Here is a 27,835-nt window from a genome sequence, read left to right on the forward strand (position 1 = left end):
ATACACACACGAGCTGGAAAAGTGAGACGACAGCCAGGGGATGGAAAGAAAGGGAGCTTGTTGAGAATCAGGAGAACAGAGAGCTCTTCCATGGCATGGTGGAACCCTCTGGCCCTGATCAGGGATGCCCTGACAGGTCAAAGGGTACGGGAAAATGACCTTCGCCACTTGGTATCCAATCTGCCTTATGAAGGCCTAGGGAAGAAGAAGCAGCCCAACCGCTACTTGCCGGGAAACGCTATCAAGACCACCAAATACACCCTCCTCCTCTTTATACCACTCAACCTCTTTGAGCAGTTTCACCGTCTGGCTAACATCTACTTTATGGGCCTGGCTATCCTCAACTTTGTGCCGGTGGTGAACGCCTTTGAGCCCGAAGTTGCTCTTATCCCCATCTGTGTCATCTTGTCACTCACTGCCCTTAAAGACGCTTGGGAGGACTTCAGGAGGTACCAGTCGGACAAGAAGCTCAATAGCCTGCCGTGCTTCATCTACAGCAGGTAATATCCTAAGTACACGTGTGCGTTGAGAGCACAATGGTGCGTTCAAGGCACCTCTGTGATCAAAATAAATGTCTGCATGAGTGTGTGCAGCCAGAGCGTGTGTGTGTGTGTGTGTGTGTTTTCTCCTCCTCCTCTGCGTCTGAGCCCCCTGTGGGAATTCTTGACTTAGAAATAGAAATTGTGTGGGAGATTATTCCTCTTTTGAAGAGGCTCACAACAGTATATCTCGCCACGGCATTGTGCACATTTGATGAAAGCCTCAACTGGGTGTTGTGTCAGCAGAGACATTAAGGTTAGCGGGTATCTATTTTGGAATCACTGGTGTAAAATGAATAATTTAGAAAGGAGAATAAAACTCTGTCATTTTCCCAAGCTTTTCAGTGGTGTGATTTTAGAGCTACTGGGAGAGGAGCAGGAGTGGAGTGTGTGTATTTCCTTGCATGTAAGGCTGAAGGGTTCCACAAGACTTCCCAGTGATGAGTTGAACCTCCAGGAGGGTTTGTCATTTGAAGTGGCAGCTGCTTGCTTTTACGCTTTGCACAAAAGTTGGTCTGCGGGGATGTTGAGGAGGATACACCTGTGCGTGCGTATGTGTTTGTGTGTCAGCCGAGATGGCCTTGAGCGCCGTGAAGACAGACACTTGTCACCTCAGCCTCAAGCAACGAGTTAAGCACCCTTCCCAGCTCTCTGGTTGGACAAGCTAGACTTTTTTTCTTTGGCCGTTTATGGCTCATAGTGTTTTAAAAGTCAATGCAAGCAAATGGATGGCTAATATCCAAAACAACAATGCATAGAGAAAGCATTGGCACACCTTATCATCTGGGCCATCTAATCTACTTTATCTCGACTTCACACTCTTGTCATTCCACCTGTGCTCAAGCAGCCCAAACAAGAAACTATTGCTGTTCTGCAAGAACTGCCCAGTAAGGTTGGCTGAGGCCACCTTTTCCTGTAATGATAACCGGCTGAACACATCTGAAACTAATCCAAAATAGCAATATACGATGGCTGGATAATGGCTTTATTGGAAGGGCAAATGAAGACCATTTTGGATACAGAGATCAGTTTGGCTCACACGAGATAATGCGAAGAGTTCTAGCTACGTAGATGGATAATAGAATGTTCCCTTGAAAAGGCCTTTAATGGACAATTCAAATTTCGACCATCATGGATACAGAGCTCAATATAATAATATAATTTCATCGAAAAGGTTTTCTCATCTCATCTCCTCTTGTCCCCATGCTACCTTTCAGATACAGATACAGACATCTAGCCAGCTCGCTAGATAGGGACCTTTACACCATAACGGGACCCTGTACTTCTGGGTGGCAAAAACTCACATGATCTCCAATTGTACTAGTAGTCACAATAAAACCCTTGAAATGTTCACTGAACAGTTCGAGCAAATGAGAAAACAGGCTAAATTGTTTGAGTGAATTCTACCTGTCGTTTGATTGTGTAAAATGTCAATCGAAAAGAAAACATTATCTGTCATATATTTGAGATGGTGCAGGGGGCTTGTTTTACGCTGCAACAGATAAATGTATTAAAAAAGGATGTGGTGGAAACTGTTAACAGGATCATTGAGGGACTGGCTTATTAACTGAATTGACTTTTCAGTTCCTCTGATTAATGGCACAGATGCGTTCTTTTGACTGTAAAAGGGATAGATCGCAGTTGAACTGACTTTATCTGGCCAGCTTGCCACTATGTTTTGCTAAATTACTCAAGAACCAAACGTTTCACACATACCTGGGAAAAACTGCAATGATGAAAGATTGGTTCCTGGTCTGTCCCTTTAGAAGTGGGTACTCTGCCACCACGCAATTTTGTAATCTCTCTACAAATATTTACATCCACTCCATTTATCCATCTCACCCACAAGTTGTCCATGGTTTTAAATTTACTAACAAAACCTTCTGGGGCCAATGCAACCCCAAACACAACACGTTTTTGCTGTTGTTTTCAGTTCAGGTCAGTGAGAGTCCGTCGCTTTCTGCCACCCCAAATTACCCTGGTGCCTTCTGGTTACAAACATTATGAAAAGGCATGGATGGATGAATGGATAGATAAAATAAAACTATAAATTGCACCAAAATATAAATGCAACACTTTGATTTTGCTCCCTTTTTTCATGAGCTCAACTCAAAGACCTGAAACTTTTTCTAAGCACACAAAAGGCCATTTCCCTCAATTATTGTTCACAAATCTGTCCAAAATGTTGTGAGTGAGCGTTTCTCCTTTGTCAAGATAATCCATGCCACCTCATGGGTGTGGCATATAAAAATGCTGATTCGACAGCATAATTAACGTTCATGTGTAACTTGACTGGCAACAATAAAAGGCCACTCTGAAATGTGCAGTTTTATCAAACAGCACAATGTCACAGATGTTGATTATATAGAAACTGGGGAGCAAAACCAAAGGTGTTTTTGTTTGTTGTAGATAGCGATAGTGATGCATTCAAAAATGCAAGTGGCTAAAATACATACGCTTCAGCTCTTTGAAGCCCAGGTGTGGTGTTGTGACGAAGCCACCCGATCAGGTTGTACATGAAGGGCAGCATACCAGCAATTGTCTGTCACTGCGAGTTAGCCAGCGCTTCAAGCGCAGCTAAATACACAAGATTTTTCACGGGAAGCCTCGCAGCCTGAGGCCAAAGGGGCCTCTTTATTCAACTTCTACGAGTAGCATGCAAAAATCCCCCATGTCTCCTGTAGAAAAAAAAAAAAAGATGTGTCTTTCAGAAAAGACAAGCAATTTGTGGAGCGCCGTTGGAAGGATGTGCGAGTGGGTGATTTCGTGAAGGTGCTTTGCAACGAAATCGTCCCTGCAGACCTCCTGCTCCTGCACGCATCAGACCGCAAAGGGATGTGCCACATAGAGACGTCCAACCTGGATGGTGAAACCAACCTCAAAGAGAGAAAGGTGGTTCCCGGCCTCTGCGCCACGGTGAGCATGACTGGTAGTTAGATACACCCATTCTTCCAGTCATTATTGACGACAACCGAACAAAGTAAGCTGATGTGTCTGACTGATGTGTTTTATGAACATTTTTTACCTTCCTCAACACTCACAAACCTTTGCCGCTCAGTGGGGTACGTGCTCATGACCTGGAACCCCGCTGTTTTTCCACAGGAGCCCAACTTTGAACCCGAAAGTTTCAACAGTGTTGTAGTGTGTGAAAGGCCCAACAACAATCTGAATCACTTCAAGTGTTATGTGTGAGTATTGAAGCCATCATTTATCTATTTGCATTTATATCTTAAACGACTTACTGCAGACAGACAGACTTTGACTGTTGCATGACCTTACATTGAACCTTGCAATATGACCGCCACCTGAACCTTATGATGTGACCTCGACTTGAACCGTCTCAACAACGAAAAATAACGTTTACACCTTTTGCAGAAATAGACCAGACAACGCTGTAAGTGCATCTCTTGGCTAGCTTGCGGTTTCGCGCTTGCAGCTGTGTTCCAACCAAAAGTAGAGGCCCTGCGAATAATTAGGGTTTTCGTGGAACATTCGAACATTAGAGCGGTCATCCTGAAACAGAAAGGATGATATCCATTAGGAGGTACGCCCCGCTTAGGATATAAAAGAGCTGTATAGTGACGTTGCCTTTGCGCATTTGTGCCTTGACCACAACGATTGCTTGTATCACACTTGTGCCCTGAACGTTCAGGAAAGCCTCTTGCCAGAACTTCTCCATTTCCAGCCTCTGTCTTCGCACCTCACCTCAGCCCGAATTCAAACGAACAAGCGGAAGACCTGGGGGGAGCAGAGGACGGTGAAAGGATCCCGCCGTGTCCACAATAACCTCTCCCTCCCCCGCCTCCAACAGTATCAAATACAGTTGATCCTCTAAAATCAAACATAATCCATTATAGAATCTGACGCTGGTCACTTCTGAATTGCTCTGAATTCAAAATAAAGTTTTCAATTGAGTTCAATTATATTTGGAAAAAAAATTAGCAGTCAAAGAATTCACCATCATGAAATGTTTAGACCAGGGGTATCAAACTCATTTTTGGTGCGGGCCACTTTGGAGTTACATCTTCCCTCCGAGGGCCGTTACGACAGTGAAACCGAATAAATGTTTAATCATCACATCGTATTATTACTTGTACACCAAAAAAAAAAAAAAGATGGCTCACTAGTGGCTCACTTTGAAATCGCTCAAGTATTTGTTCAATTTATGCTCAAGTGAGTGGAAACAGGTTAACAAACGTATTGCAAAATGTTACCGTTATTTATTACGTAGGATTTGAGATTTCGGTACAGATTAAAGCAAGGATCATGGAAATTGACACAGATGATTTGCTTTCCCGGGCCGCATAAAATGACATGGCGGGCTGGATCTAGCCCCCGGGCCTTGATTTTGACACCCATGATTTAGACTGTACAGGCAGTGCTTTGAGTAACATTTTAACATTACTGACCTCAGAAGAAGTTTATCATCATATAAAATGATAAAAACAAAACCAAATAACAAACAAAAACATGCTTAACTGGGCTCGTGAACAAAAAGTGTTAGAGGTTGATGTTGCAAGGTCCACAGCCCAAATAGATCGATGCCTGGATTCATGAAACTCTTCAGGGCAGAGCAAAACCTAATTCCTACCCACTCGCCGCACTTTCAGATGCCTTCAGAGACATCATTGGAGCTGTAATAGACTCTAATCAATTTCCCCAGGAGTTACAAACCGAAGATCTCATCTCTTCTTACTGCCCAGATGTGGCCTAAAAGGCAGACAATTGAAAATGTGGCACGTATACAATGAATGTCTAACAAGGAGTATTCTTTCTTCTGCCACAGGGAGAAACCAAATACAGAAAAGGTGGGCGCTGGAATTGAGAGTCTGCTGCTTCGAGGTTGCGCTGTCAGAAATACCGACCACGCTATCGGTTTTGTGGTGTACGCAGGTATTGTGTACTTTCTCTTTCCATCTCGCGTGGCTGGATTTACACTTCACAGACATATGGATGCCCAGTTGAGATTTAGTGCCTATGTCTCTGTATGTGTGAAAAGATACAGTATATGCAGTGTACAGAATCTATCTATCTATCTATCTATCTATCTATCTATCTATCTATCTATCTATCTATCTATCTATCTATCTATCTATCTATCTATCTATCTATCTATCTATCTATCTATCTATCTGTCTGTCTGTCTGTACTGTCAGCCTGTCTGTCCATCTATCAAAGTGGTGTTCCATCAGGGCCTTCATATATATATATATATATATATATATATATATATATATATATATACTGTATTCAGTTGATTTAACAAACAAGAACCCAAATAAGATCTACGTCTGTTGTGTTCCTGCTAAAGACTTTCTCAAGGATGAAGTAATTTTCATCCAGTGTTTGGCCCAATTAGGGGCATATTGAATGTGTGATTTTGCTAGGTGAATGTTCACGCCTTCTCTTCCCATCTTGAAGGCCATGAAACAAAGTCAATGCTGAACAACAACGGGCCAAGATACAAGCGCAGCAAATTGGAGCGGAAACTGAACGTGGACGTCATCTTTTGCGTCATTCTCCTCCTCGCCATGTGTCTCGTCGGAGCACTAGGTCATTGTTGAATTACATAACCAAACCATGAAATCATTAAGCATACTATTTTATGTTGAAAAGCTTTTAAACCTCAGAGGGGGCATTTCAATTGCACTTGCCGTTGATCAGTCACTTTGGTCCCAAGCCCGTTTTGCTGAATGACGAGTTGGGGGTTGGGGGGTGCCAAAAATAGCCTCCCTCTTTGTGCCAGTCGATGTGAATAAGCTTCCTGTCTTGACACATTTAGGTCACTTTTTTTGGCGGCAGGCACTACCTGGCGTGCCCCCTTACCTGGTGCCTGACAGCAACGGTCATGTGGACAGTCCCAGTCTGTCCAGCTTCTACATGTTCTTCAGCATGATTATCCTGCTGCAGGTTGAACTTCACCTCTTGATTTGTCTCTAAAACCTCACGAGACAGGATTTTAATGTTTTTTTTACCCTCTTCCAGGTCCTGATCCCAATCTCCCTCTATGTTTCCATTGAGCTGGTGAAGATTGGCCAGATCTTCTTCATCACGCATGACATAGACCTTTATGATGAGGAGACAGACAGCCGAATACAGTGTAAAGCTCTGAACATTACAGAGGACCTGGGACAGATTGAATACATCTTCTCTGACAAGACAGGCACACTCACTGAGAACAAGATGGTTTTTCGACGTTGCTCCGTCATGGGCACGGAGTACCCGCACAAGGAAAACGGTAAATCTTAGCAAGCCTTTTACAGAAGATAAACTATGTTGGATTACTGTATGTATTATACTTTTGCATAACACTGCAATTCGTATTTGCATTTCGTACACACATTGTTTCCCAATGTTGCCCTCAAGCACGACCCGCTCGATAAGTCCAAAGCGATAGTGACCCAATTGTTTCTTTTCCATTGTTTAACTTTTACAAACAATTGTTCACCACAATGGAATGTGGACATGCTAGAAGGTGTTCTTTTGAAACCAAGACCAAACATGTTCTTGAGAAAGATAACGAATAGAGTGAGAATTCATTGTTAACACAAAAAATATATATATTCTAAAATTGTCTAAAGGAGGAGGTACCGATTTTTAACATTTTGAGAGTCCCCACACAAAATGAGAGGGAAACAAATTGCAGGTGCATTCTTCCCGCTCCTCTACTGAGCAACACAGAATCCCAAACACAAAACAATACCTCCACCGACAATCGCAAAAAGGTCTCCTGCTTGGGGCCTCATCTTAGAATCAAGACTGACCTGTGAGAGGGAGCATATTGCTACAGTCTCCAGACTGCTGAAATGAATAGACGAATAGGAAGAAATAGTAAAAGAATTACAGAAGAAGCTAGGCCAACTGATAGCTTACCTGGTAACCACGTTAACGTTGCAAACTCCTTGTCACATATTGCGGTGAACAACTTGTGAGACAGGTGGCCTCTTTGGATTTTGGTTTTTGTACAGTATAGGTACTGCACTTTCCAGTGAATAATTGTTTTGGATTGTTTGGATCCAATCTTAGGTTAATTTCCTTATACTAATGCTATTTGTAATAGTATAACATTTGTTTGGTTGGGGGGGTGGGGCGGTTTCCAGCCATCCGCTTGGCTGTCATGGATGAGCCAGAATCCGAAGAGGAGGTCATCTATAACCAGGAGCCACTACCCCCACAGCGTGGATGGTCTCTGGATTCTGAGGACAGCAATCCTGAAGGCACACAACGGCGCCATGAAAGCAGACACAAGAACAAGTTTGCGGCAAACGCCCAGAGCAATGTGGCCTTCAGCAGTCTACTGGTAGGATGAGTATTCAGTCAAGATTTGAGTCGAGAGATGCTGGAGGGGGCCACTGAACGGGCCTTGTGGACTTACTTGCTCTGATACTAAGAGGCAGCCAAATAAACGAGGAAATCATGAGCTATTGTCTTGACTGAGCTGGAGGGTCTAAGTAGGTCACCGAAGGTCAACCACTATTTCACCATGCTGCCCTCTGAATTATATTGTTAAATAATAGTCGTGATGATGATGTGTAAAAACAATAATCTAAACACGAGTGAGTCCTACAGAAAAGACAGTATTGTTTAAATAGATAGCTGGTAAGAATAGAAACATTCTGCGGAAAAGCCTCGTCACCGTTAGACGTGTTGTTTTAACAATGCTATTATTAGCAAATGGACGGAGAACTTCTTGCACCAGTGCACATACCTGCACTAGGAATGAACTGTTGACAAAAGCAAAATGACAAATCGATTTTCTTTGTTCATATGCTCGTTAGATCACAGGCTACTTCCTTGTGCATGGAGGATGACAAATGGACGAATGTTTATAATTTTGTGGAATGGAAGATTCCATTGATGTCAGCGTGAAAAGACATTTTCTATATCCGCACCCGTATCCAGATCCTCATTGTAATGTAATGGATTCTTCTTTGGCTCTTGAGCCTCCCCTCAGCAAAGTTTACTCGAACATATGTACTATATTGTTTGCACTTTCATACAAAGTGTTTTATACTACTTACTGTTTTACCGTGTCTAAATAGATACGGTGGAAATTAAAACAGAGATAAAAAGGAAGGGGGCGGCCCGGTAGTCCAGTGGTTAGCACGTCGACTTCACAGTGCAGAGGTACCGGGTTCGATTCCAGCTCCGGCCTCCCTGTGTGGAGTTTGCATGTTCTCCCCGGGCCTGCATGGGTTTTCTCCGGGTGCTCCGGTTTCCTCCCACGTTCCAAAAACATGCATGGCAGGCTGATTGAACACACTGAATTGTCCCTAGGTGTGAGTGTGCATGGTTGTTCGTCTCTGTGTGCCCTGCAATTGACTGGCAACCGGTTCAGGGTGTCCCCCGCCTACTGCCCGAAGACGGCTGGAATAGGCTCCAGCTCCCCCCGCGACCCTAGAGAGGATTAAGCGGTTCGGACAATGGATGGATGGATGGATAAAAAGGAAGCTAGTGTTGCTTTGAAATGTTTACACAACACTTTATCTCTCCAAATAGGAATAGTGCGTTTGTTGAATACATGCACACACATTCACACAAAAAAGAGTACAAAAAAATCATTGCAAAGCTCAAACTGATTTTATCTTTTTTTTTTTATTTTATTCACTGCATCTCTCCAAATAAGAAACATGCGTTTGTTGAACGCATCATACATACCGGTACATAAAATCATTACAAAGCTCAAATTTATATTATTATTATATCTTTTTTAAATTCACTCCTCCTTTGGGCAGTAGACCTTTTGGACCCAGCGGCCATTGCAGATGGTCAAGCCGCGAGGCATCACTGATGAGCACATTTATCTTGGCTCAAAGTTGACCAAGTGTCCGTGACTGGGCATATGGTCCTGCTGGGCTCCATTTGGCTCAACCACTGATCTCACATAAATGGAAAACACACATTATAGATTCATCATAGTATACGGTCGAGTAATTTAGTGTCTGTACTTGTCTATGGAGGGAAGAGGCCAAAAGAACAACACCATGGAAAGTCTCCTATGAGCTCGGACTGAAACCCTCAAACCAGTAAAATACATCTATCTATCTATCTATCTATCTATCTATCTATCTATCTATCTATCTATCTATCTATCTATCTATCTATCTATCTATCTATCTATCTATCTATCTATCTATCTATCTATCTATCTATCTATCCGCCCATCCGTCCATCCGTCCGTCCATCCATCCATCCACCCACCCATCCATCCATCCATCCATCCATCCATCCATCCATCCATCCATCCATCCATCCATCCACCCATCTGAAGATGTTGAAAAATCAAATACAGTATAGTCTTCTCCCCTGTTCTAAATAAGTGAAAGTAAGCAGCTTTTAAAATCTTTACCAGCTATAAATTAAACAACAGAACCAATTCCTCCGCACAGGAAACGGAGGTGATTCCAGACAGGAAGCTGCTCCGGAGGGTCAGCGTTGCAGATAGTACGAGTATCAGTAGCCAGAAGATGGACCCACACTTCGAGTTTTTTCTGGCTCTTGCCATTTGCAACACGGTGGTGGTTTCCATGGGAACAGCTCAGAGACGGAGGGTGAGTGTTCTGTTTACTGTCATTGTGGATGGGAAATAAAGATGGAAGAGAGAAAGGATGACAGAGGGATTTGTTCTTTTAATAGAAATCAACATTTATTTTTGTGCCGTACACCAAGTGTCTACAGCCCACATGGGACATATGACATGAGATGTTCTCTCTCTTATTTATATTTACCCTCTTATAAAGAACAAAAAAAACAAACAAACAGACAAAAATAAACAAACTACCAAATGATAATATTGTTGAATTCAGAATGATGGGGAATCATCCCATTCCTTTAAACAATGGGATGAAATTTTTTTCAATCCCCCCGGAAACAAAATTCAACATCAATTGACCGGTATTTAATGTGTGCTCATTTTTTAATGACTTTAGGTATCTGGTGTTTTCCCTCTTTCTATATGTTTGACCATCTTCCAGGTTGAAATCAGATTAAATTGCTTCTTCCAGAATGGAATGAATTTTCCAGTTGTTTCAACTCTCCACTTTGATCTTTGGTCAGTGCTAAATTGCTCCTAATTTGTCTTTGCAAGTTACAAAGATGCGAAGCCTTTTCTAAATGAGCTCGCTATTTAAGGTGAGCTATACAGGGCAGGCCAGGTTACTTCCATTCATTTTGTTATTTTTAGATGCCATTCAAATTGGAGAAATCAGCATTACCACTGCTGTGTTATTTAAGGTGGAGAGGAGAGCTGGCGACTGCCATCAGCAGACAGCCGATGAAAAATAGCACCTGATGAACAACTGTCTCATTTTCTTTCAGACTCACGACTATCCGTGCTCCTTTCAGTCAACTAATCCATTGGATAATTTCTCCAACCTCTTGAAGAAAGCAGGCTCTCTTCGCAACATATTTGCACCCAAAAGGGACCGAACCCTCTCAGACACTTCTTTTAAAGAGGACGACCGCTTTAACCCCTTCCCAAAAGTGGATGACTCAGGAGTCTTCCCATCACATAGTCAGCGTGAGGAATCCAGCGGGTTGTGTTATGAGGCAGAGAGTCCCGACGAGGCAGCATTGGTGCATGCCGCCAAAGCGTATGGTTTTATTCTGCTGAGCCGTACCCCCGACAGCGTGACAGTGAGGGTGCCATCGGGTCGGGTCCTGGTGTTTGAGGTGCTCGACACTCTGACCTTTGACTCCAACAGGAAGAGAATGTCCGTGCTGGTGCGACATCCCATCACCAAAGAGTGTGTGCTGTACACTAAAGGTGCAGACTACTCGATCATGGAGCTGCTTGGTGCACCGTATGCTGGTGAAGACACTTTGTGCGGACTGAAGAATCAATAGCCAAAATAAAACCAGGTGAATATTGTATTCTGTTTCCATATTTCTAGAGCATCTCAGTGGAAATCAGAAGAATGTCGTGGCAGACACTCAGTATCACCTCGACTGCTATGCTAAAGAAGGGCTGCGCACGCTTTGCTTTACAAAGAAGGTACACGGTGAAGAATATCAACAACTACGAGCATGTTTTGTGTCCTGCATTTGCTCCAGCTCCTTGTTTTTGATGTGTGTGCCGCAGGTTGTGAGCGCCAAAGATTATGACGTCTGGTCCAGGAGCAGACAGAGCGCGAAGGCCGCCATTGACGGCAGAGAGCAACTCATTATGGACACCGCTGTGCAGCTGGAGACAAACCTCACCCTGCTGGGTAACAACCCATCTATCCGCGCGCCTGTAAAACATACATCTGTCTATAAATCACACGTCATCCTGCAGGGGCCACGGGCATTGAGGACCGTCTGCAGGAGAGCGTTCCAGACACCATCCTGACACTGCGCGAAGCTGGGATCAAAGTGTGGGTGTTGACTGGCGATAAGCCGGAAACGGCTGTCAACATCGGCTATGCCTGCAGACTGCTGGAAGACGAAGACCTGGTGATTAACATGAGCTGCAAAAACAAGGTGAGGAGCCACTTGACTTCTAGCTATGTCCAAGCTAAGGCAGCTAAGAGGATGAGAGCGACAAGCCCCACTTGCAACCCAAGGCTCGAAATAAATGGTTGCACACAGCAATTTGACAGAATAACATCAAAATGTTATTCTGAACAAATATCGGAATCTGCAATGGCTCGAAAAAGAATCCATATTGATCGAGGCAGAATGCAAACTCAACATAGGTAGGCTCCAGCCAAGAATCAAACTCCAAAAGAACTCTGCGGAAGACTTTGAAACCACTAACTCACCGCGCAGCGCATTAATATCGGTGTTTTGTAATATACCGGTACTATGTACTTTCTATATAAACATAACAAAATATGAATGTCAACACCACACCTTTTTTTCTCAAACTCAAAGTTTCTATGACTATTCTTAAAAATATTCTCACAAATCTGTCAAAATCTATTCTTGATATTTATTGAAAATTGATTTCTCCAGGTAATGCAAGAGCAGATTCTCATTTACAATGCCAACCGGGCCCAGAAGACACAGACAACAAATACCCCGCCCCCCTCCCAAAAAAAGACAAGCACCCCTGTGTGATAATCATGCTGTCGAATCAGCATCTTGAATTGCCACACCTGTGAGATGGATGGATTATCTCCGCAAAGGAGAAATGCTCACTCACACAGAATTCGACAGATATGTGAACAAGATGTGAGAGGCCTTCAGTAAATGTTTTATACAGTATATACAGTATATATATATATATATATATATATATATATATATATATATATATATATATATATATATATATATAACACCATCCATCCAGTGTGGGTCCTTGGGCAAGATCCTTCACGCTAATGCCTACCTCATACAATGATGAGAGACAATAAAACGAATGACATGCCGGCTCAGATGTCGCCCGGCCAAACAAGGTCTGCGTCAGGTGCTGGCGAACCAGAGCACCTTGATGAAAAATGGGCTACTGGAACAAAGCGGAGATGGGCGAGATGCGATAACATGGCTCTGTTGGAATGCTACTACTCAAGCAACCCTAGTCAGAGGGGTTACATGCAGAGAATGTGGGCTAAATGGTTACTTCGAAACCCACAGTCACGGTTGACCACGAAACAATTAGTAGCTCAGTGTTCCAACATCCACAAACGGCAACTGCTGTCACAACTTGAGATTGATGAGGTACAACGCAGGTTCCATGGTGAAGGGCCCCAGGCTGCGAGATCAGAGGAGGAGGTCGTACCAGAGATTGGGAGGTAAGCCCCAATGAATGCAGATGATGAGATTGGGAGGCCAGCCCCAATGAATGAAATGCTGAGCGAGGCAGCAATGGACCTGAAAGCTAAGATCATGGCGAGAATGAAAGCTGGGCAACCTAGAAACCGATTACAACGGCTATGTGAAGTACCACCTGAAAGCCTCGTGGAAAGTGTGAATGCAGCACTGAGGGCGATCCCGACCGTAACGATCACGGAAACCAATGAGCTGATATACGCTTCAGCATCAGTGATCCTAGAGATGCTTGGCTATAAGAGCAACCATGGAAGCCATGAGATACGTTATCCACCATGGAAAAGACGGAGGCTAAGAGCAAGGCGGCTCGGAAAGATGTGAGTCAATTGACGGAGGCCCAGAGAGGTGTGATGAAAAGGCCGATACCCGAGAGGTACATCCAGATGACCATACCTGAAGCACTCGAAACTGCCAAACAAAGGCTCCAAGCCTTGTCCAGCCGCCTAAAGCGGTACACGAAAGAGAATGAGGCCAGACGAATAAACAGGCTGTTCGCAACACAACCTGCGAAAGTGTACGCTCAGTGGCAGGGTCCTAACAACAGAGCTGACCCACCAAGACTGGAAACTGAAAGGTACTGGAAAGGCATATGGGAGATGGAGGTTGCACATAACAGCAGTGCACAATGGCTGGTGACCCTGAGAGAGGAGCACAGACACCTCCCTGAACAGAACTCAGTTACCATAACAGTGGCAGAGATACAGGGAAGAGTCTCAGATATGAAGAACCGGACAGCACCAGGCCCAGACATGGTCCACACCTACTGGCTAAAGAAACTCACAGCACTCCATGAGCGCCTGGCAGCACAAATGAACCAGCTGCTGAGGGATGGGACTCACCCAGGATGGCTAACGGAAGGGCGAACGATCCTGATCATGAAGGATCCCTCAAAGGGTGCAGTCCCATCCAACTATCGGCCAATAGCCTGTCTCTCCACAACATGGAAGCTCATGTCAGGCATCATTGCGGCTAAGATAAGTGGACACATGGATCAATACATGAGCGAAGCACAGAAGGGCATTGGTAGAGATACCAGAGGAGCCAAACATCAGCTCCTGGTTGACAGAACAGTCGCACAAGACTGCAGGTCCCGACATACCAACCTGTGCACAGCCTGGATTGATTACAAGAAAGCCGATGACTCGATGCCACATACATGGATCACTGAATGCTTGGAGTTGTATAAGGTGAACAGGACCCTAAGAGCCTTCATTGCGAACTCGATGAGGATGTGGAAAACCACACTTGAAGCCAATGGCAAGCCACTTACCCAAGTGTCCATCAAATGTGGCATATACCAAGGTGATGCACTCTCCCCACTGCTGTTCTGCATAGGACTGAACCCCCTAAGCCAAGTAATCACCAAGACAGGCTATGGATACCGCCTCAGAAATGGAGCTACGATCAGTCACCTCCTCTACATGGATGACATAAAGCTGTATGCTAAGAGCAAAAGGGACATAGATTCCCTGATCCACACAACCAGGATCTACAGCAGCAACATCGGGATGTCATTCGGGCTTGAGAAATGTAGTCGGATGGTGACTAAGAGAGGAAAGGTAGTCTGCACTGAAGGGGTCTCACTCCCTGAAGGAACAATAGCAGACATTGAGGACAGCTACAAGTACCTCGGTATACCACAAGCCAATGGCAACCTCGAACTGGCAACAAGGAAAGCGGCTACGGCCAAATACCTCCAGCGAGTGAGGCAAGTCCTAAGAAGCCAGCTCAATGGCAATAATAAGACCCGGGCAATAAACTCGGTGGTGGCCTCGGCCATCCATTATGGCATTGTCTGCTGGTCAGGCAACATCTCAGCCCGGGACAGAAAGAGACTGGAGCGACTGGTCAGGAAGGCCAGTTCTGTCCTGGGCTGCTCCCTTGACACTCTGGAGGAGGTGGGCAACAGAAGGATGCTAACTAAGCTAATGGCTATGATGGGCAGTCCCTCCCACCCTCTCCAGCCTGCCCTGACAGCACTTGGTAGCTCCTTCAGCCAGAGACTGTTACACCCGCGCTGCAAGAAGGAGAGATACCGACGCTCGTTCCTACCGACTGCTGTCAGGCTGCTGAATGAAAATAACAACAATAATAATAGTAATTACATGATGTGAAAAACAATTGTAAATAGCACTGCGATTTATCCCTTTTATATTTATATTGCACTTAATTGAACGGTGTTTGTTTGTTTTTTCTTCTTTCTTCTTTCTACCCACATTCTTGCTGCTGGAGGCTGTAAATTTCCCCAGTGTGGGACAAATAAAGGATATCTTAATCTTAAACAGCTATGCCCTGCCAGTGATCAGATACCCTGCAGGAATAATAAGGTGGCCAAAGGAAGAGATTCAGACCACGGACATTAAGACCCGAAAGCTCCTAACCATGCATGGAGGGTTCCATCCCAAATCCAGCACCCTGAGACTGTACGCAAGCCGAAAGGAAGGAGGCCAGGGACTAGTGAGTGTGAGAGCCACTGTCCAGGATGAAACATCCAAGCTCCATGTATACATCAAGGAGAAGGCTCCAACGGATGACGTACTCAGAGAATGTCTCAGACAATGGAGAACAGAGGATGAGGCGCTGGAAGAGGGACCATCATGGGAGGACAAGCCCCTACATGGGATGTACCACCGGACCATAACTGAAGTGGCTGATCTCAAGATGTCCTATCAGTGGCTAGAGATGGCTGGCCTGAAGGATAGCACAGAGGCACTCATCCTGGCTGCTCAGGAGCAGGCCCTGAGCACCAGAGCCATTGAGGCCCAGATATACCACACCAGACAAGACCCAAGGTGTAGGTTGTGCAAAGAGGCACCTGAGACAATCCAACACATAACTGCAGGGTGTAAGATGCTGGCAGGGAAAGCCTACATGGAAAGCCATAACCAGGTGGCTGGCATAGTCTACCGAAACATCTGTGCGGAGTATGGACTGGAAACCCCAAGGTCAAAATGGGAAACACCTCCGAAGGTGGTGGAGAATGACAGAGCGAAGATCCTGTAGGACTTCCAGATCCAGACTGACAAGATGGTAATGGCGAACCAACCAGATATCGTGAAAAGCCGTTGTAGTGGATGTAGCGGTCCCAAGTGATGGAAACATCAGAAAGAAGGAACACGAGAAACTCGAGAAATACCAAGGACTCAGAGATGAGCTGGAGAGAGCCTGGAAGGTAAAGGTGACAGTCGTGCCTGTGGTGGTCGGAGCACTCGGAGCAGTGACCCCCAAACTAGATGAGTGGTTGCAACAGATCCCGGGAACAATATCGGACATCTCAGTCCAGAAATGTGCAGTGCTGAGAACAGCAAGGATACTGCGCAGAACCCTCAAGCTCCCTGGCCTCTGGTAGAGGACCCGAGCTGAATGAGGGACGGACACCACCCGAGGGGTGAGATGCAGATTTTTTTTTATATATATACAGGTATATATATACTGTGTATATATACAGTATATTGTTGTTGTTTTTTTAACATTCTTGTTTTAAAATTTTTGATTTGCTGTACATAGGCAATGAGAGTCACAGTATACTGTATGTGACACCGTTACATGTATTATAATCACTACCACAAATGCGGATGTGAATGTCAAAACAATTCAGTACATGAAAAAAGTTCTCCTCTCGCGGCCTATTTCAGATGACAGGATTGAATTTTTTTGTGATGGCCGATTAATTAGGCTTAAAATCTTGACACTGACTTTCCCCGATTTTTAAAAGTCATCTAACCATTTGAACACTTTTATAATATAACGAAAGGTCAAATCTGGCTGAGAAAGGTGCTGGTGTCAGGTGATGCAGCAGAGGTCCGAAGCCTTTCATAACCAGCTTACCAAGAACGATCACCACACGTCTCAAATAGTTTTTCATTTGGAGGTGATACAGAGGGAGCGTTCTGGTTATCACATTGGGACTTGTCATGGAAGATAGATGGAGTGAGTTCTCGCCAATACAATAACTAAGCCTTTCATATCTAATTAGTAGCCTAATATTGAACCCTCACAGGAAATATCCCTCCTCCCGTGATCTAGAGTGGAGCTTTATTGGTTCATCTATTTTTACCAGCAGTGACCACCCCAGGGATGCACCCTACCAATCATCACCTCACACTTAATATGACATTTGGACTGTATTGGAGTGATGGAAACAACACCCACTTTGTATCATCACTTTTTTGGGGTGAAGGTTGACCTACTGCATGCTAAATAATGTCAACTATTTATTTAGCTCGCATGCACTTCCATCCTGGACTCCACCCTGGAGGAGGTGAGGAGGTATGAAAACGACCCTCGTAACGTGGACACCACCCCAGACATCTCTCTGGTGATCGATGGATGCACCCTGGCCATGCTTCTGTCCAAGGATCTGCAGGGCCGCTTTGTGGAGCTGGCAAAGCGATGCCGCTCCGTGCTCTGCTGCCGGGTCACGCCCTTGCAGAAAAGCGGCGTGGTGAAACTCATCAGAGAGAAACTCAGGGTCATGACTCTTGCTGTCGGTAAGTCAAAAGGAGCATTTTCACAGTTGTTTGGGCTTGTTGCGTGAAGCTGTATATTGGCATTCATTTAATAAATGAGCCGGTTATCCTTTCTCAGGCAGGAAAACAACAGAGTACTGATAGACCAATTAATTGATTACTCCAGGGTTATGTGTGCAAAGGACAACCAAAGTCATTGAGCAGGGGGAAATTGTTTCCTGAAATAGCTTTTTAGTGTACCACAATGGGTTTTTTTTTCATATACATATCATACAGATAAGCATTTGGAAGTATTGGAATGCATCTCTTTAATTTCTGTAATTATTTGATCAGGGATTGGCGTAGACCTAAATCATCCTGAATTTTAATTCCACACTTTACCAAGATATTTTGAACGATTACACTACTCACAAAAGGTTAATGATATTCGATTTGTTGGTTTCAGCACAAACTTAAAATGCACAGGAACTTTTACAGGTGAACTTGACTTTGACCTTCTCCAAACTTTTGAATGCACATGCCCACCTGTTCAATATTTCAATACATTTTTTACAACTTGCTGTTCTCTAACCGGGAGCTGAGTAGCAAAATTCACAACAGCTTTCTGTGACTCTTCCAGTCACTTTGTAGCTCTGTTGTAACATTCTATTAACACTGTGACACTCTCAGCCAGGGGTTCAAAACCCCGCTCCTTGAGGGCCGCTTTCCTGCACGTTATCCATCTCTCCCTCCTGCGACACACCTGATTCAAATGATCAGCTCATCAGTAAGCTCTGCAGGAGCCTGATCACAATCATCCAGTTTGGGACCCCTGCTATAAGATCAGTGGTCATTTCCCTCTGACGGCATCTTGTTTGAAACCTTTCAACAGTTAGGTATTGTTGATCAATTGTTTGGTGTTGTCTTCATCCCCGTAATGTTCAAATGTGAACGCTATGATGTAGAGGATTGTTTCAGTACCAATTGTAACCGAACCAGGAAATTCATGGTTCAAACACCTGCTGTGTATTTTGCCATAGGCGGGTTGTGCAAAAAGTCATGCAACTTTGAACAGCTGGACATGCATTCAAAACTGTAGAAAAGTTCAAATGTAGTTCACCAGGTTCATTCTGAAGCTTCACTGGAAATCCCCTCAAACAGCTTTGGAAGAAACTGCAATCGAGACAGCAATGAAGACAACGTTGGTATGACATCAGCAGCCTCTAATCTCCCACGTTCATCGAGATAAATAGACTTTCCCTCATCATGTGATGAAGAGGAAAGTTGTTCTGGCTGCAAAAAGGAGACCGACCCGATAATCATGAATATTATGATGATGATGACTATTATTTATCAGTATAAATGAATGAATAAGAGGGGTGAGTCAGCAAATTGGAACATTGTTCATTGCTTGACAATGAAAATAAAAGGCATTTTTGAAATATAAAACAATAGAATGCATCTTTATTCATGTAACGCTTTCACAACAGCTGCAGCTGTAACAAAGCGCTTTACGGAACATAAAATAACAATAACACGACAGAACACATAACACAAAAGATTGACAATAATACAATCATAACAGCTATTCCTGCGTACAGTCAGTGATTGTTAAAATGTGAACCTCTCGCGACTGCTCTTTAACTGACGGCATGCAACATGTGACCGCAGGTGATGGTGCAAATGATGTGAACATGATCCAAGCAGCCGATATTGGAATCGGGATTTCCGGTCAGGAGGGAATGCAGGTTAGAATAAAGGCCTTTACCTAAAATGCAAGAACTTGAGTGAAAAATGATTTAATGTTTGCAATGCTATCTGTCCCTATGTGGATTATTGACATAATAAATACATAATTTGAACTGTCTAACTTTCCTCATATTATGTTTTGGATTAAAAAAAATGACCAATTTGTAATTTGGCCTTGTTGTTTGCAGGCAGTCATGGCAAGTGACTTTGCAATATCTCGCTTCAAACACCTTAAAAAACTCCTACTGGTTCACGGACACTGGTGCTACACTCGCCTGGCCAATATGATCATTTACTTCTTCTATAAGAATTTGGTGGGTCTATAAGAGAGCTGAGCTGCGGTGCATGTCTCCTCTGCCTGTCCTCTGTCATCAACTTTTGTGTCATGTCACTGCTCTCTCCAGGCCAATGTGAACCTGCTCTTCTGGTATCAGTTCTATTGTGGCTTCACAGCGACCACCATGCTGGACTACTGGCTGCTGATTTTCTTTAACCTCTTTTACACCTCCGCACCCCCCATTATGTTTGGGATCATGGACAAAGATGTTTCGGCAGAAGTGCTGCTCGGTGTTCCTGAACTCTATAGAACTGGACAAGGTGCAGGGGTCAGTATAGATCTATCGATGCATTTATTTTTAAAATTTTCGATATACGGTATTTTTTTTAAGAGCTGGAGCCGACTGCAGCAACTTGCAGCCAAAGGCAAACAGGATAGGACTGATCCCGAATCAGTCAAAAGAAAATTGACTTTCTATATAAAATGACATTTGCAAAAATACGAACACCAGAAATGTGTTAGTAATTTTGTGCATCATTTTTTAGGAATACAGTTTTTGTACCTTCTGGATTTCCATGCTTGATGCCTTCTACCAGAGTCTCATTTGCTTCTTCATTCCATATTTGGTAAGAGAATATTCGGCTTTGGAGTCTACCATCATTCTACGGTCTGACAACACCACGTTTCATTTTTCTGTAGGTTTACCAAGATTTGGACATTGATGTTTTCACATTTGGAATGCCTTTGAACGCAGTTTCTTTAATTACCATCCTGCTGCATCTGTCAATAGAGATCAAAGCTTGGGTGAGCACCAAACAACAACAAAAAGTCATGACACTGGATACATTTCAAGTTGTTTGGATTTCGAAACTATTATAGAAATGTAGAAAACAAAATGTGATGTGAATCACTGTGTTCCGGGCTCAAACTGTTGCCATCAGAAAGCTACAGGCCATATTTTTTTTAGAAACTTTGTTACACTTCTAAAAAATAATAATGTTGTGATAACTTTAATTCATTCATTTATTATTTATTTGCTAGATGTAAATTGTATTTAATTTCATTGAGCAGCAGATACATTCCTATAAGGCGTTCCTATGGATATTCTCACCCTTTCCTTATTTGTCATCACTGGTACTGTTCTTTGGTGGCATTAAAAAAAAAAAAACACACACATCGGCATTCCAGTCCAGCTCTTGTGAGGTTTGCTGAAGTTTTACGTGGCATCACACATTATGAGGGTTCGGCATTTTGTCTTTTGCAGGGCCATGGACACACACCACAAAACAAAACAAAAAACAGGACAATGTCAGTAATTAGGACTGGTCCTTTTGCCTCATTTCGCCAGTGAGCATTATCCTAACTGCATCACTTTTGGGCTGTTTGACTTTGGAGGTTCTACTGTCAATTTTTCTGAAAAATGATGGAATGTTGGAGTGTTGTTGTTACTTTTTTGTGGTTTCCAGACTGTGGTTCACTGGATCATCATGCTGGGCAGTTTTGCTGTGTCCTTGATCCTGACGCTGTTATACACTTCCTGTGTTACCTGCAACTCATACTGGACGCTCCAGAACCAACTGACAGACCCCATTTTCTACCTTATCTGCATCATCACGACAGTGGTGGCCCTTCTGCCCAGGTGCCAGTGCAAATGTTCTATCCCTTTGCAACTCACTGAAGTAATTCATATCACTGTAACTAATGATTTAATATTCAATAATATTTATATTTATAATAAAGTTCCCCTATTTGACTGTCACACCATTCAGGCACAACATTAGCTTCTGAACATGAGAAATGAGATCAAACACGACTTGTACCAAAAACATTGCCTTGAAATGTGTCACTAAGATGTGACTTTGCCTTACTGCTGTCATTTTGGCAATATTGGGGTGAAATTGACGGGCCTAAAGGCTACAAATGAAAACATGGTTGACAGTAATCCCCCATTTATTGCAAGATGTTTGAGAGTCACAGACAATAGTGAAAACCTGCAATATAGAGCCACATACTGTAAATGTTTTTATTTTGAACCGTTTTACCTCCACTACATGCTTTAAACACACTCAAACACATTTGTGAAGCAGACTGAGCATATTTGAAGGCCAACAGAAAATTGCAAGTGGAAAATGTGGGGAAAATAGTGTTGCTACTCTATATACTACAGTATACACGCACACACACACACACACACACAGAAAATCAGGGATATGTCGCAGAGATTAGTTTTGAGTTCTTGACAAAAAATAGATCGTCTAGTAAGACATGTTGATTTCGAGATTTTTCCCCAAATACCCCTCTAAAGGTTTTTTTTTTTTCATTTCCCAATGGTTAAAATTGTCGTCGAAGTTCATGAAAATAAGAAGTAACTAGAATACAATGTGGCGGCCCGGTGGTCGGCTGGTTAGGACGCCCTCACCCTCACAGCGCAGACGTGCAGGGTCGATTCAGCCTCCGGCCTTTCTGTGTGGAGTTTGCATGTTCTCCCCGTGCCTGCGTGGGTTTTCTCTGGGCACTCCGTTTTCCTCCCACATTCCAAAAACATACTGTACATGGCAGGTTAATGGAACACTCTAAATTGTCCCTGGGTGTGAGTGTGAACACGGATGGTTGTTCGTCTCTGTGTGCCCTGCGATTGGCTGGAAACCGGTTCAGGGTGTCCCTCGCCTACTGCCTGATGACAGCTGGGATGGGCTCCAGCATGCCCGTGACCCTCGTGAGGATGAAGCAGTTCACAACATGGATGGATGGATGGATAAAACGCAATATGCATCAAAACTAAGGAAAGTGCTTGTGCTTGAGAAGCTCAGGAACCTATTGACCCGTTGCAGCTACGTCAGGTGATCACGTGAGTGTCCCATGACTTATGACAAAAGTTAATGACGGCCCAATTGAAGTGGACGGAAAACGAAGCAATTTAGCGTCTGTATAAGTTATTTTTGACATCCACCACTTCAACTGCTGTCTAGTGTCTTCACTGTTTTAATCAAATCGCACGACCTTGATCATTATTTTTTCACTGCCATACCCCCTTACACTGGAGCTGATTTAAAAGCTTATAAAAGTCTGGATGCATACCAGTTTTTTGTCGCTGGCTGGTCCCTGGGACAAGACGCTACGCTCAGATCGGAAGAGGGTGGGGGGCTAAGGGCTAGGGAAGGATGGGGTTGTGTGTGTGTTTGGGGGGGGGGGTATAAGATGCCTTGTAATGGCGAATATAAAACTTGCTTATGATGCTTACTGATGTGTTCCCCCCCCCCCACACGTTCTGTTTTATGTGCACAAAACAACACCGTAATTTCATCATTGAGTAAAATATATAAACAGTGATCTACTAACCCTGTTAAAAATGATCACTGTAAATCCTCCAATACTTTGAGGTCTGTTAGTCCTTTTGGTTGATTACTGCTATCCATCGCCCTCTTTTATCCTTATCAGTATATACAGTATGTGTGCATATATATATATATATATATATATATATATATATATATATATATATATATATATATACCTGTGTGTATAAAAAAAAAAAATCCTCGTCTCACCCCCCCTCGGGTGGTGTCCGTCCCTCATTCAGCTCGGGTCCTCTACCAGAGGCCAGGAAGCTTGAGGGTTCTGCGCAGTATCCTTGCTGTTCCCAGCACTGCACATTTCTGGACTGAGATGTCCGATGTTGTTCCCGGGATCTGTTGCAAACACTCATCTAGTTTGGGGGTCACTGCCCCGAGTGCTCCGACCACCACAGGCACGACTGTCACCTTTACCTTCCAGGCTCTCTCCAGCTCCTCTCTGAGCCCTTGGTATTTCTCGAATTTCTCGTGTTCCTTCTTTCTGATGTTTCCATCACTTGGGACCGCTACATCCACTACAACGGCTTTCCTCTGCCCTTTATCAATGATCACGATATCTGGTTGGTTCGCCATTACCATCTTGTCAGTCTGGATCTGGAAGTCCCACAGGATCTTCGCTCTGTCATTCTCCACCACCTTCGGAGGTGTTTCCCATTTTGACCTTGGGGTTTCCAGTCCATACTCCCCACAGATGTTTCGGTAGACTATGCCAGCCACCTGGTTATGGCGTTCCATGTAGGCTTTCCCTGCCAGCATCTTACACCCTGCAGTTATGTGTTGGATCGTCTCAGGTGCCTCTTTGCACAACCTACACCTTGGGTCTTGTCTGGTGTGGTATATCTGGGCCTCAATGGCTCTGGTGCTCAGGGCCTGCTCCTGAGCAGCCAGGATGAGTGCTTCTGTGCTGTCCTTCAGGCCAGCCCTCTCTAGCCACTGATAGGACTTCTTGAGATCGGCCACTTCAGTTATGGTCCGGTGGTACATCCCGTGTAGGGGCTTGTCCTCCCATGATGGTCCCTCTTCCAGCGCCTCATCTTCTGTTCTCCATTGTCTGAGACATTCTCTGAGTACGTCATCCGTTGGAGCCTTCTCCTTGATGTATTCATGAAGCTTGGATGTTTCATCCTGGACAGTGGCTCTCACACTCACTAGTCCCCGGCCTCCTTCCTTTCGGCTTGCGTACAGTCTCAGGGTGCTGGATTTGGGATGGAACCCTCCATGCATGGTTAGGAGCTTTCGGGTCTTAATGTCCGTGGTCTGAATCTCTTCCTTTGGCCACCTTATTATTCCTGCAGGGTATCTGATCACTGGCAGGGCATAGCTGTTTATTGCCCGGGTCTTATTCTTGCCATTGAGCTGGCTCCTTAGGACTTGCCTCACTCGCTGGAGGTATTTGGCCGTAGCTGCTTTCCTTGTTGCCAGTTCGAGGTTGCCATTGGCTTGTGGTATACCGAGGTACTTGTAGCTGTCCTCAATGTCTGCTATTGTTCCTTCAGGGAGTGAGACCCCTTCAGTGCGGACTACCCTTCCTCTCTTAGTCACCATCCGACTACATTTATCAAGCCCGAATGACATCCCGATGTCGCTGCTGTAGATCCTGGTTGTGTGGATCAGGGAGTCTATGTCCCTTTCGCTCTTAGCATACAGCTTTATGTCATCCATGTAGAGGAGGTGACTGATCGTAGCTCCATTTCTGAGGCGGTATCCATAGCCTGTCTTGGTGATTACTTGGCTTAGGGGGTTCAGTCCTATGCAGAACAGCAGTGGGGAGAGTGCATCACCTTGGTATATGCCACATTTGATGGACACTTGGGTAAGTGGCTTGCCATTGGCTTCAAGTGTGGTTTTCCACATCCTCATCGAGTTCGCAACGAAGGCTCTTAGGGTCCTGTTCACCTTATACAACTCCAGGCATTCAGTGATCCATGTATGTGGCATCGAGTCATAGGCTTTCTTGTAATCAATCCAGGCTGTGCACAGGTTGGTACGTCGGGACCTGCAGTCTTGTGCGACTGTTCTGTCAACCAGGAGCTGATGTTTGGCTCCTCTGGTATCTCTACCAATGCCCTTCTGTGCTTCGCTCATGTATTGATCCATGTGTCCACTTATCTTAGTCGCAATGATGCCTGACATGAGCTTCCATGTTGTGGAGAGACAGGTTATTGGCCGATAGTTGGATGGGACTGCATCCTTTGAGGGATCCTTCATGATCAGGATCGTTCGCCCTTCGGTTAGCCATCCTGGGTGAGTCCCATCCCTCAGCAGCTGGTTCATTTGTGCTGCTAGGCGCTCATGGAGTGCTGTGAGTTTCTTTAGCCAGTAGGTGTGGACCATGCCTGGTGCTGTCCAGTTCTTCATATCTGAGACTCTTTCCTGTATGTCTGCCACTGTTATGGTAACTGGGTTCTGTTCAGGGAGGTTGCTGTGCTCCTCTCCCAGGGTCACCAGCCATTGTGCACTGCTGTTATGTGCAACCTCCTACTCCCATATGCCTTTCCAGTACCTATATATACAGTATATATATATATATATATATATATATATATACAGTATATATATATACTGTATATATCTCGAGGGAACACTATACAATATTAGGCTTTGGAATTGAAAGGAAAGTCCACTGTTACCATATTATTCAGGATTTGTGAAATTTCATTATGTCGCGAATTTAATCAAATGTAAACATCTTGACAAGCTGCTTCTTATGGTCGTCCTGCTCGCCCATTTCTCTCAAAGTGAGGATATTTAGAAGGAATGCCCTGATTTACATCAAAGTGCCGCATGTTCTTCACTGGCCTACTTTCTCACCACTGCACTCTCTCCCCCAGGTACACGTTTCACGTGATGAGGAACTCGATCAACCCTTCCCCGATTGTGCAAGGCAGGCATCTGGACCGCCTGGACGCGTCCTCAAAGGAGGCGTGGATCAAAGAGTGGAGGGGCTACAGGGGTGCAGGGGAGGTCAAACGCTCCAAGCTCTCCACTCCACCCTCTCCCAGCAGTCCTCGGACCCCGACTTCCGCTGATTTCTTGGGGAATGACATCACACTGAAGTCATTTAAAATATGAAAAAGACTACAAAAGCACTGTGATACAATTTGGAGGATAATTTATTCTGAACATTTTTACACCTGGAAGTAGCTCAGCAGTGGAGCACTTCAGCATGGAGCACTTTCAGCAGGGAGAGAAAACCCCCACTCTCCTTTGACCTGTGAATCATAATTCAACCTTTTCTCCTTTATTTACTTGGAGCGCAGTGAACAACACATTAGCCAATCACATTCCTGATGGGAATACAGGGCGCATGTGGTAAAACATTGCAGGAGTGGAAATATTGTCTTTTACTCTGTTAATGACTCACGATGTCACTGCCTATATGATGGAATGAATTGTCTTACAGGCTGGTCCTACACTGTACATGATTTGTTTTTCTTTTTCATGATTTTGAATTGTCCTGCGGTAGTAACTGGAAGTGTGTATGTGTGTTTTAAACTATTCAGAAGCACTGCAATAATAAGAAATGGTTTATTTCTTATCGCACAGAAAGGCTTATGGAAATTCAATGCTTTAACTGAAACCACCTGTAAAAAGGGCTTCATTTATCATTGGCATACTTGATTCCTGTCGTAGCACAGTGCCAGTTATATAAATGTCCCACAACCTGCAGTTTAATCATTGCTGCGCTCTAGTGTTGGACCAATATAACTGCATAAAGGTCAAAGGGACACAGAAGGAAGGGAGACATTAAAATGTTCCTTCATGCTTCACTAGTTTTTACAATATGACATTTTCAAGACACACATTTGAGATGATCGTAAAATGATGTATAGAGAACCAACCGCTAAGAACAACATAGGCGGCACGAGTGTACCATGCAAAATCTTGTATTGTTTCAAATGAGGCATGCCATGTATTTCTTTCACAATTTAAAACCGGTCCAAGCTGTCTTAATTGGGGTTGTCCCAATCCAATTGACAGGATCAGAACATTTTCAACTGATCAGAATTGACAGAAAACGATCAGGTTTTTAAATGTTCATATTTTATTAAGTTGCTAACATGTTTTAGTTCTTTACTTAATTTGAACCACTGCTGATTGACAGCCATATAAAACTATATCATCTTGAGAAACATAATAATTAAAAAAAATGATAATGAGACAGAGTGGATGTGATATTTTTCTTCTTTATTGCATTGCGTTGCAGAGGTATCGGATTGTGACTCTATCACCCGATACTCAAAGTCAGATGACTTGGACTCAGGTGCTAAAAATGTGATTGGGACATCCCTCATCTTAATCAAAAAATCTCTGACAATCTTCTGTTGAATACACAAAGAATCAAGAATTAAAGTGTGCGTAAATACACTTGGAACACCCTGGTTCAAATAACTGCTCTCTCTCTCATGTTAATAAACCACTGCTAACTCTGCATTGCTGCGTCGCTAGATTAAAGCAGAGTACATTCATTGTTCGCGGAACTTGGGGGTTGCGACAAGGCAAGGCTATTCCTGACACATATGGTAGGCCATATGTCATAGACACAGGCTGTGCTACTTCATCTCTTGACACTGTAGCTCTGCTTACCTTTCAGCTTTGACTTCATAGGACTGATACTGCTGTGTATCGGCTGTAATGGCCATCCCCATATCTTGGGCAAGATTTTGATGGCTATGATTTTCCTGCCAGTGTGCCAAGGTACTTGTTAGCACGTCC

At 44.0% G+C, this 27,835-nt stretch overlaps 1 protein-coding gene across 1 annotated transcript; it reads left to right on the plus strand.

Annotated features, from left to right (window-relative positions):
• atp10b (ATPase phospholipid transporting 10B) lies at window positions 1-27,551 on the plus strand. The gene is made up of 21 exons (XM_086105697.1): window positions 1-500; window positions 3,251-3,455; window positions 3,642-3,727; window positions 5,326-5,432; window positions 5,961-6,092; window positions 6,322-6,449; window positions 6,525-6,777; window positions 7,640-7,839; window positions 9,929-10,090; window positions 10,857-11,349; window positions 11,432-11,532; window positions 11,620-11,746; window positions 11,815-11,999; window positions 17,515-17,782; window positions 19,412-19,488; window positions 19,678-19,803; window positions 19,894-20,094; window positions 20,312-20,392; window positions 20,466-20,570; window positions 21,233-21,405; window positions 25,951-27,551. The coding sequence occupies exons 1-21, from the start codon at window positions 91-93 to the stop codon at window positions 26,189-26,191; spliced, it is 3,861 nt and encodes a 1,286-aa protein (XP_085961823.1). The 5' UTR covers window positions 1-90; the 3' UTR covers window positions 26,192-27,551.
• The last annotated feature ends 284 nt before the right edge of the window (window positions 27,552-27,835 follow it).

The sequence above is a fragment of the Hippocampus guttulatus genome, chromosome 2 (assembly GCF_054856545.1).
Source record: "Hippocampus guttulatus isolate MCC_2025c chromosome 2, RoL_Hgut_1.0, whole genome shotgun sequence".
NCBI lineage: Eukaryota > Metazoa > Chordata > Actinopteri > Syngnathiformes > Syngnathidae > Hippocampus > Hippocampus guttulatus.